Here is a 12,197-nt window from a genome sequence, read left to right as displayed (position 1 = left end):
CCCCCCCTCCCCCTACTATGCATTAAAAAAAACATGCAAAAAATACACTGAGTGAAGAGACTAGAGATGGCCAAAGTGCAAAATCTGTTTATTACCTTACTGAAGATCACTGGGGTTATCATAAAAATGGGACAGTTTTTCCCTAACTTTTCCTAGAAGCATTTGCAGCTTAAATATTTTATAGCTATCCATTCTACAACCATACAACCAGATACATTTTCAGGATTTGGAAGTGTCTTTTAAGGCCAAACTGCAGTTTTTTTAATCCTTTTTGGTAATTTGGAAAAGGTTTTTGGAATGTCTAAAGAAATGTTGTATGAATATTAGGATGTTCCTAGTACCATATATAGATAGACATCTAATTCTTTCAATTCTACCATATATAGATAAGCATCTCTTTCATCTTATTCTTTTAATTCTAAAGTAAAAACGACAAAACTATGACAAAATTACATCCTTGCACAGTTTTTGATTACACGAAATGAGGTGCAACTTATTTTCCATCACTATAATAAAAAAAGGAGAAAATATTTTCATTTTCATAGGCTTGATTTCATTAAAAAAATGGGAGTGAAGCTAGACATAGGGACATGATCATTAATTTATTACTTACTTGCAAAAATTATTATTATTATTATTTTTTTTACTGTGCCCATTTTGATTGTCTGTTACAGTGATTACTGGACGTACAATGACTTGCTTTTGGCTGATAGAGACCACAGCTGTCCTGTGACACCCTCATAACAAGCCACAGGAGCCAAAGATGCCCAAAACAACCCTCCCACTTGATGGCCATACGCATATTTTTATGACTTGCATGCTCTTTGAGCTATAATGAAGTGGATAGAGTAGAACTCAAAGCTAATACATTGTCTTGTTATTTTGGATATGGCAGAGAAGGGCCTGTGCCAAGTTATTAATGTCTGGGTCACCGTGTTGGAGCTTTCCCTCCACTTCCTTCTCTGCTACTATGACAGGAAGTGTGAAGAATCTCTACAACAGACACAGGCAGCAATAGAAGCACTTTAAATAATAAAAGGGTTGGAACCTTTGGTAGGTTGGTAAAGTGAGAGAAAAGGTACGCTTGGATGATTGATTAACCACCAACGTGAAAATGAAATTGTAAGATGCAATTGGCCCATTTTATTAAAAATAAGGGCTTTGCTTTGTACTTGAAAGGCAAAATGCTTTTTTTTTGGGAATAAAGTGTATGTATATACATATTTTTTTAGTTATGAATAGAGTAAGGAAGGGTTAGTGCCATGGCACACTAGCAGGCGACAATTTGCCAGCAACAGGATCGCTATCCAAGGTAGAAAAATATGGCTGTATGTGTCAACTGACATTCTGCAGAGTTCCTGGTAACGATGGGGTGACACCTGTCATCCTGCCAGCAACCAAGTGACCTGGAAACAAATGAGTATTTCTTCTATGCTGCCTAGCGATGCTGTTGAAGGCAACAGTTAGTCTAGCACAGGAGGGCCAGCGTGCCATGGCCCTTAGAACCTTTGTCAAGTTTTTATTGCTAGTCCTTGTTCCCACTGGGGATACTGAACCTCTTTAAATGCCCTGGTGACCAATGTCACTGAGCAAGAAAGTTAAGGGAAATGTGAAAACTTACAGCTGGCACTAGAACAGGAGGAGAAATCTTTCAATGTGTCTCTGGGATGGTAAGTGAAAGGAAATCTGCCCAACTGGACACAGGCAGCAAACAATAAACTGCCATAGACTTAAATAGGATCTTGTGACTGCAGACACCCTGGAGACATTTATCAGCAAATGGCATACATGTACCTGTGATTTTGTCCCGCACCAGTTTGCAGGATTCTATCTCCCCGATGCTCCCGAACAGACTCCTAAACTCTTCCTGTGTCATGTTTTGTGGCAAGTAGTTGACTATGAGGTTAGTTTTGCTGTCATCTGTAGCTGCCCCAGTCTGCATAGGTGAAGGACAGTTCCTACTGTTACTGGATGGTCCATTGCTCGTATTGGAAGTTGGGCCATTCGACACCTGAGGTTCCATGGTGCTAATTATCTGCAATGCAAACACAAAATTACAGTTAGCTATTCTCATGATTCAATTTAACAGAATGGGAAGTGAGCCAGAAAAATGAGAAAGAACAAAAGCTGTATCAAAATATATAAAACAATTTGACATTTGAAGAATTAACCAACCCTGATAGGTCACATAAATGATAAAATACTTGGTGGGAATCTAAAGTGGGTACGCAGCATCAATTACATATTGAGATGTATATCTGTTATTATTTCTTTATATCAATGGCCTGTAAATGTAAAATTAATAAATCCTTTCCCTGTAAGTAAACAGCCATTTTTAACTAGAAAAATACAAGACAAGGGTCTAGATCAGCCTTTCTCAACCCATTTAACATGGAGGAACCCTGAAGTAAGAATCCTGCTTATAATGACTGTATTGGTAGCTCATGGTATATTAGCATGAACAGTTAGAAAGTAACAGTAAGAATAAATAAAACAATAAAGGAATGTAGTCTACTAAGTGTATTTGACACCTGAGTCTGCTTTGTACAGCAAAATTACTTTTAGTAAAATTAATAAAATGAATCAAACATGGCCAGAAAAAAAAATGCACACAGTAAAACTTGCAATGTTCCCTTGGACAGTGAAGTGATGACTTACATTAGTGGTCATTGAAGCGATGACTTACATTGGTGGCCAGTGAAGTGATCACTTACTTTGGTGGTCATTGAAGTGATGACTGGTGGTCAGTAGAAATAGGCCCCCTTAGATTGGTGATCATTGGGAGAGTTGGTGTGAAAATGCCCCTTTACAGGATCATTGGTGTGAGTGGTTACTTAATGGAGATCTGGAAATTGTTCATTGCTCAATGAACCCGTAGCCACTTCTGGGGAAACACTAGGATTCCGCAGAACAATGGTTGAGGAAGGCCAGTCTAGATTGTGTATGCAAAATACAGGAAACTGCTTGTTTTGTTTAAATTAACCAATAAGATTCTAGTTGGAATTCTTCTAGTTAAGAGAGGAATTAAAGGCATTGAAAACAACAAAAAGAATTAAATAAAGAAAAGGATATGAAGCTAATTCCTAAGGTATGCTGTAAACAAAGATGTGTAGGCAAAATGTAATACCTTACTCTGTATATTTCTACTGTAGATTACAAAACAGCTGAAGTTATACAGGGCTATTCACAAAAGGGTGAAGGGTTTGGAGAAGGCAGGAGAAGTGAACAATATAGGCCAACATAGCTGATTTGGAGAAATTCTCCAATTCAGCTAACTTTCCAGTTCAGGTATGTTGCCCTAGATTGTTCACTTCCCCTGCCTTCTCCAAACACTTCACCCTTTTGTGAATAACCCTGATAATGTTTACTCTTCAGGCTTCAGGAGCCTACGTCCTGTTAGCCTCACTCGGGGCAATGATAAAGTATAACAAATAAATAAAGAGAAGAATGAGGAGGTTGATAAAGCCACTGGAAAACTATAATATAAAGTGGTTCCCATAGAGGGGAGGAGTGAGCTGTTATTAGACTACATACCATACAGCATGTGTATTCTTAATTTATCTTCTGTTCAGTACATTAAGCAAAATGCAGTTTGCCTATTCACCTAAAAGCCAGTTAAAATGGCAATTGTATATACTCTATATTTACACATTCACATATGTTTGTCCTTGTTTTATTCAAAGGGGATCTGTCAGCACTTTCCAGATTGATAAAAAATAAAAACAACTCTTCAATACAAGGATAAAAAGGATTGATTAGCTCAAACTCAGTTAGATTTTCTACCAGTAGTTTTTGTTTAAAATAATCATTTATGGATTGAGCTGATCGTTTAGTGTAATCGCTTCCTGAAAGATTCTATTCTTTTATCAAAATTACTGTTATATTAAATGATCCTATGGATACTTATATGTCCAGCAATGGGGGTTTGAAGAGCAGTGTGACTCCATCTCCCTTTCCAAATTGACAAAGGACTGTGAGAAGGTTACATGGTGTCTAAGGTCTATTGCCCTGCTCATGCAACACCTGAGTGGCTACTACAGAAAGAGTGCTTATTTTCCAATCTCCATGTGCACTGTAAAAGCCCATAAGGAAAACTAGGGCTGTCTCTTTAATCTTGTCCAGCACCATTCTTCCCACCACTTCCTCAGTACTGCTGCAGACCATATGGTTAGCTAATGCCAACACTAAAAAACAGGAGAGGAAGGAGGCAGAGGATGCCATGCAAGAGGGCAGGAAGCTACAGTATATCGTCAAATGGTTGTGGACAGCTGGTCATCACACCTATATGAGCAGGTTGGACACCCAAAACCATAGGCATTAATATGAAGATAGCCCCCATTTGTGGCTATAACACCCTTCACTCTTCTGGGAAGATTTACACAAGATTCAATAGTATTTGGGATTCTTAGCAAAAACAGCATTTGTGAGGTCAGGTGCTGATGTTGGAGGAGGAGACCTGGCAAAGGGGCATAGTCATGATGGAACAGAAAAGTGTCTTCACCCAACATTTGCCTCAATGTAGGAAGTGCACAGTTCTCTAAAATGTTTATGTATGCTGTAGCATTAACAGTATCCTTGTCTGGAAACACCTGAACTCAAAATTTGGAGGGATGTCCGAACACTTTTGGATATATAGTATGTGTGATGGTCAGGTGTCCACAAATTGTGGCCATATTTTGTAAGTAAACAAATGTTTTGCCACAAGATCAATGTTGGGATGGAATGTAGATTCATGTGCTATCTATTTATGCTATTTAAAGGAAGAATACAATAGTTGTTGGCCTAAAGATGAGTAACTATTATTCGAAGTGCACAAGTGTAGAGATGTTGCCTTAATTACATTTAGTCTGTTAATCATGTTGGGCTTTTTAAAAAGAAAGCCCAGCATTGCAAACATGTTTTTTGGCTACCTAGCTGACCTAACTAACACTCCTGCTTCAGCTAGAAGGGGTCTGTCAGATGGGTAAATTTTTAGTACAGCGGTTGCATGGAGATAACACATCTGCTAGCTACATATAGCAAAATAAAAAGATTAATATGTAATATTTTATTTAAAAAAATAATATTTTTAAAGTATCTATTTTATTTTAGCATTGAACATACTAAATATATAAAAACACTATAGTTTCCTTTAGATGGCAAACATACATGTTTGACTGAATACCTTTTTATAGTACATTCAATTGCTAAAGTACATTCTGTGTTCCGCACACATTACTCGTCGTCAGCACAATAATCTGCCTGTAAGGTACAGATAGTAATATAAGCTACGGAACTGACTGGCTGGGACGGAAATGCAAATACAGCATTAAAACTATATGTTCCCATATCTTTTTTTTCAGTTTTGCTGCCCTTAACAATCTGTGATAAAATAAACAGCTATCATGGTAAAAAAATAAAAAGCAGACCATGCAGTTTAAAGACCTTTTTAGCTGTGTAGTAGCGTTTTGGAATTCAGTCAGATAAACAGTAATGAAGTAATATTATGTAAGTAGCAGTATGGGGTTGATTAAATCATGAAAGATGGAGGGCAGCTAATGACCTGCCTGTACATCATCATTGGGAGCTGCGTTTCAGTCACATTTCCTTCATTTAATGTGATAATGTGTCCTGTTTACTTTAGCTGAATGTAAATGTGCAGTCATGTAGCCAGATTGCAGAAATCTATAATGTGTAACAAATACATAGGGCCAAAGTTGCTCTGACTTGTTTTCAAGTCAATTTAAAGCAGGGATCCTCAAACCTAAGCAAAGGGCTGGTTCATTGTCCTTCAGACGGTAGGTGGGCCAGATTGTGGCTAGTAAAATTAGAAAATGCCCCGTGTCAGTGAACAGCGTCAACAATGCCCTAGGTTTGGAGGTCTGGGGGAGTAAAAAAATGCCCCAAGGCTGATCTCAGTAGTGACCCATCATTGGTATCAGTGGGAGGAATAGTGCCCAATTGTTGTTGTTGGTGGGAAGAATAGTGCCCCATTTTTGGTATCAGTGGGAGGAATAGTGCTCTATTGTTGGTATCAGTGGCAGGAATAGTGCCCAATTGTTGGTGTTAGTGGGAGGAATAGTGCACCAGTGTTGGTATCAGTGGGAGGAATAGTGCCCAATTGTTGGTGTTAGTGGGAGGAATAGTGCCCAATTGTTGGTGTTAGTGGGAGTAATAGTGCCCCATTGTTTGTGTCAGCGGGAGGAATAGTGCCCCATTGTTCATGTTAGTGGGAGGAATAGTGCCCCAAGGGCCGGTTAAAGGCAAGCAAACAGCCACATCAAGCCCGTGGGCCACAGTTAGTGTAAGCTCTAACTGACTGACACAGCACAACGCATCATAAACAATTGCCTTCTTTTGAAATAAAATGCTGTTTCCACCTTATTTTTTAAATCTTTTGTTGCATCTACAAGTATTTCTATAGGTTAATACTCTTTGCACATCAGCAATGTTTTTTGACCTGCTTTTCTCTGCTTTACTGAATAATCCTGGTGGATATGACTTTGGTGGAAGGGCTTGAAAAAAATCCCAACTGCCAGAAGATTTATATTGTCCAGTGGTACAGGAACAGTTCTTTCTGATTTGCTACTTTGTGCAAACGGGTGCTGCAATCTCAGCCTCGGCCAACTTTACAAACCTGCAAAACAATTGCACCTTCTGGCCCCGCAGTCGTTCAGCCACTAACTATATTCTATACATTTTCCCATGCATAAGTCAGAGGTGAAGCTGCATCTGCTCAGCATGTCAAGAATCCACTTTATAACAAGACCTGATGAAGGGGGCAATCTTGACCTCCAAAACTCTTTGGAATTTGATCTAACGTAAAAAGAGGACTTTTTATATAATTGAAGTTTCTCCTGCTATTTACTGTATGTTGGGGGGGGGGGGGGGGGGGAAAAATTATATTTTGGGGCGGAAAAATCTAATTTGAAATTAAATTAACTGTAATTAAAAGGGCCAATGAGGTCTATAATTGTGGTATGCAACTGTATATTCTGTTTATTTAAATACATACATATACACACAAATTATAAATGCCATTATTATAGTTTATATAACACTGGACTACTGTTGAAGGTTATAAATCCCATGCTCGCAGTACTAAAATTCCCTGTTACATTCTATATGAAAATAATTTGATAAAAAAAATGAAAACAACAGAAAACACTACTGAAACATATTTAAATGATCTTCAGATCCCTTTAGTCTCAAAAATCTTCATTCTTCATCTGCATACTGTAATGAATAATGTGGTTCACATTCTTGCTAAAAACAGCGACAAGGCTTTTTTTTTTATTGCTACTGCAAAATAAGATATTCTTGGTGGTGGCATGAATGCTGCCCCTAAGTTCTGTTGCCATTTTAAGGTTAAATAAATCTGAATTGTAAATATATTCGTGAATAGGTGTCACTAAAGGATATGTATAATAACAGCGAGATGAATTTTTTAAACCATGTCATATTGCATAAGTAGAACGAGTTTGAGTTGAAGCTTAGGGCCGTATTCCATGAAAGAAAAGTTCCCTCAGTAACAGACTGCTCTGAGTTCCCAGAAATAGTAATTGTGCCTGCCTTTGCTGTCAGGCCTTGTGCACAGAAAGGCTCCCAGATGCATCTCGAGTGATAGAAGTTCCGTCACACCTCCACAGTCCCCTGGCAGGTCTATTCTATCCATTGCCATAGTCAAACCTAAATCGAGTCCACCTGCATCTAGGCCAGTCACCTTCTGACCCTCTTTTCCCTGGATTTCCTGTCACCCTCCTCAACATTTACTGCCCCTGTAAAATGGCACTTGTGAAACCCCCCCTCCATTAGCTGAAATGAGAAATCTCTCAAAGTGCGTATGACACCCAGCACCACTTCGCACCTGCTCTGCAGATCTGCTAATTTCACGCTTGCCGCTTCATATCAGAAATCCTTGCAGACAGATTGAGGTCCCTTAACTTCCCCTGGTGTATAGTAGTGTGGGCCACATGACCTCCTGTTACCTGGTGTCATTGCCTCAAAGATGAATTCTTGGTTCCTGGATTAACCATTTCACTGCACCATCTGCATTAAGACTGCATGATAATATATAAACTAATAATTCTGTTAAAATGCTACAAAATGTGCTATTGGTATCTTTAATAAGCACATGATCCCATTGCAATTGCTGCGAAGCTCTTTATATTTTCTGTAAAATATTAGAAATAAAAAATCTCATAAATCATTATAAAACCCCTGACTACGGTAGCAAAAATATAATGTGTAAGCAGCTGCGATGTACAGGAGGAATGCATCTGCCTTTACTGAAGCTATATAAGGCATATGCAAGTGATTCAGTCTAACAGAATTTGCATATAGCAAAAAAACACCCCTTAGGCTTTGTTCAAACTTGCCGCGCATGTGAATTGGTGTTTGTTCATGCAACATTGGAAAACTGCATGATGCCCTTGCAGCACCATTAATGACAACACAAACGCGGCCGGCAAAATGTGCGTCTTTGCCCATGGGTTGACATGTGACAAATGCACAAGAATGCATGGTCAAATACACAGGAAGGTTGCAGCTGAAAACGGATGCATTAGATTCTTTGCTGCTTTGTTGTATGTATGGTGGTCCACTGAAATGAATGGGCTGATGTACAGCAAACACAGCAAAATGCAACACATGAGCATGCGTGCTACAAGTGTGAGTGGGGTCTTAAAAAAAAGTGCCCCTCCTTCCCCTGCCTTGATAATGTCTAACCCTAAAACATTTACACCATGGACATGGATAGTACTAATCTAAAGCCAGGTTTACAAGCAACAAATTTTGGCCAATTCCACCGTTAGTGACCCCATGCCCTCGGTAGAAGTCTGGTCACTCTGGGCAACAAGAAAACTTTTCTTTCCAATACCTTTCATAAAAAGGGCTGGGGAAATGGTTGGGGAAGTTATTCTTTCTTTCTTTTAATATATATGAACTCAGATCAGCCCACTAACACTTTGAGAGCTGCTGCCAGCACAGCACAAATGCATGCTGGAAGATTCATGGGTGGCTTGTCATACTAGCTATCAGAGGCAGGCACCACAACGTGATAACTGGCTACTCCAAAGCAAACAGTGGAATGAAAATACCAGGCTACTAAACTGTAGGTAGAATGAATGGGAAATGTACTAAAAGATGGTAATTACTCTTGATAAAGTGGTCTTCATGTAAAATTAATGAGGACTGCATGCAGAGCCAGGACTTCACACTACATACTTTGTAGGAGCTCTTTGCCACTAACTAAATGGTTGTGTCGTGTACAGGAGGCGCGGTGTTAGCAGACCTTGTTATACATTATACACTATGCGTTGATATACTTCCCTAGGCATTATTTTATGGTTATGAATTAAAGTATTTATCAAATACTGTATAAGTTAAAAAAATGGCATAGTTAGTGTGAATGCCGGATAACATATACTACTTAAAGGATAAGATAAATATGTAGTAAATTAAAAATCTAAATGTGTTTTAAGTCTACAAATTCAACAAATATAGTACAGCATGAATACACTTACGGAGACAAATCTTTCTAATCTGTCTGTGAAAAGAAAAAAGTTTTGGAAAATAGAATTTTATGGTATAAATTGTTTCCCTCATTCACCAACCAACTACACTGCTTGGACAAAAAAAAGTTACCACCTGGATTTAGCTAAGCAAGTTGGTAAGAAACTTCCATTGGATAATAGGTCTAGGTACAGCAATGTTATGTCCCCAAATAATGAGGTCAGCTGCCTACCTGAATATACTCAATGATCAGGTTTTTCTATTAATATTTTTTTAAATAATGTTCTTCCTTGGTGGTACATTGGGTATATTCCAAGATGACAATGCTAGGATTCACCGGGCTCAAATTGTGAAAGATTGGTCCAGGGAGCATGAGACTGACCTTAACCCCATTAAGAATCTTTGGGATGTGCTGGAGAAGACTGTGGGCAGTGGTCTGACTCTCCTATCATCACTACAAGATCTCGGTGAAAAATGAATGCAAGTCTGGACAGAAATAAATGTTGTAATGGGGGGGGGAAGAGGGGAAGCAATGTATATACTGTATACTTCTATGACATGGTCTCAGTGAACAATTCCCTCTAAGATACAGAATCCAACAACATCTGGCTCTGTGGCAATATGGTAGAAGCCAATTGTAATTAAAATGTAAGTAGACCATGCCAAGGAAATTCTCTTATTTGCATTTGTTATTATCTGTTAAGTATAAAGGATTAACATTTTTTTGTTATATCTTTTTAATAGTAATAACAAAACACCTGTGGATCCCTCCAGAACCACAGTCAGCTCATAATTTCCTGTGCCCTGAAATCCCAAGCAGTGTTATCAGCCCTGTCCAGTTACCCTCTGTGGATTGTGGTCTTGGGATGACAATGCTGCTCCTCCATAGATACAGTGCAGTGAGTGAGCACTGTCATCATAGGAAAGAAAGTGTGTTACTGGCAGGATCACCAGGTAAAAAAATAAAGGGAGAAAGTAAATGCAACCACCACATCTAAAGGACTAGTAAGCTTCAGTATATTAAATTTGTGCACTTGAGTTTGGATAGACTTTAAGTTTCAATGGACAACTTTAAGTTTCAGTTTGGATTGGTGGCCCTAAGAATATTTGCATTATGAATTTTTAAACCTGCAAGATATTGTAAAATATTAATTTCAGGTTCAGATCCTATGTAATCCTATTGTTCCGATACACAAATGTGCAACCAACCAAACACTTCCTGCATGACAAACATGAATTTTGGAGTATCTGCAGAATGTAAAATAATTATTAGTTAGCATAGCATAAGATATAGTTACAGTGTGGCCAGTACTGAGATATACACAAATATTGTTGCATCATTAATTCATCAGCACCCTTTACTGGGAATTCACCTTGCCCCACAGATAAATCAGCTATGCCTCCGTACACTGAAAAACAAATTCAGTTCCATAGCTCAAAATATCCCCAAATTAAATTGTAGCACTTCTTTCATAGCCCCAATTCTGTTTCATAACTCCAAATATCATTAATTAAACTTAAGCACTTCTCTTCAAACTCCATTCTTCCGAATGAATGATTCCAATCAGTTAAAATATTCTCCTCTTCAATTTTTAGGAGGTCGCATGCATCATAAAATTTGCTTGTTGTGTCAAGGTGTGAATAGAAGGTAATAATTCTAAATTATGTACATACATACACATAGTTACCAAGCAGAAAAATAGGATACGTGGTAGCAGAGGTCACAATTTGAAACTGGGCCCCTGCTCCTGTGGGATTACTACGGCCAACATATTCAAAACCCTCTTCATCCCTATTATCTTGATCAAGTATGTGGCTTAATAGCTTTATCTAGAGGACACTGTGCAGGTAAAGGGGGCTTAAATGAGTTGGGTGGGAGGGGTAGGTGTGGAGGGTTATCAAGGTTAAGGGTTTTAGGCAAAGAAGGTAATGAAGTAGGTAGTTTAGTGCAGGGGAGGTTATTTGGGCTGTGGATGTTAATTCTGGAGCAATGGGTACAGGACTGAAGAATGGGAACCTGGCTGATATTTTGGCCCGGGAGTGTCAGGCTACAACCTCATTATGTGAGGAAAATATGTCCTGTCATGTCAAGTTTACTGTTTAAAAACCTCTGCAGTTTTGATCCAGATGAAGCCAAAACCCCCTCCTCCCATGTGTTGACTGCTGCCCATTTTGCCACACTGGAGAAATAATTATAGTCTTTCCAAACCACCAACTGCAGTCAAATACATTTGGTAAATCAAAACGTTTTACCAATTTTCCCCCTCTCAAATTAATAGCCATACACACAAACACAATATAATGCCCATTATTTTCCTGGTAAAATATAAAAAATGAGTTTGTGTCGAGTAAATAGACATGACATACAGTATGTTAATCTTCAAAACTGCATGTGGCAGCAAAGTGGCGAAAACCAATGGAGCCTGTACAATTATCCATGCATGATGACCCTAGAATTATTGCTCTCATTCCCGCATGTACTTCAATACCAAACATTTGTGGCACAGACCCCATTTCTTCATATTCGTGCAAACCCGTTGAGTGGAGTTGCCTGCTTATGTGCATGTATGTGGGTGTGGAGGGGCTTTCATTTTATCTTAACTTTATTTTTAACCTTTTTAGCTTACATTTTGCTACCAAAAGGGGCCTAATAACCCCCCCCCCCCCCCCACTTTTTTTTGGCATAAGAACAATAGCAGATATTT

At 38.6% G+C, this 12,197-nt stretch overlaps 1 protein-coding gene across 7 annotated transcripts in view; it reads right to left on the bottom strand.

Moving 5' to 3' along the window:
• ELAVL4 (ELAV like RNA binding protein 4) overlaps positions 1-12,197 on the bottom strand; it is a 110,408-nt gene that overhangs the window by 54,874 nt on the left and 43,337 nt on the right. For all 7 annotated transcript variants that reach the window (XM_018552492.1, XM_018552491.1, XM_018552490.1 and 4 more), the window contains exon 2: positions 1,795-2,035. In XM_018552492.1, the coding sequence (XP_018407994.1) occupies positions 1,795-2,035 (241 nt within the window). The remainder of the gene's footprint in view (positions 1-1,794; positions 2,036-12,197) is intronic.

This window comes from Nanorana parkeri, unplaced genomic scaffold (genome assembly GCF_000935625.1).
Source record: "Nanorana parkeri isolate BGI_ZX_2015 unplaced genomic scaffold, ASM93562v1 scaffold89, whole genome shotgun sequence".
NCBI lineage: Eukaryota > Metazoa > Chordata > Amphibia > Anura > Dicroglossidae > Nanorana > Nanorana parkeri.
The sequence above is the reverse complement of the archived record's forward strand: the minus strand, read 5'-3'. Positions and strand labels throughout refer to the sequence as shown.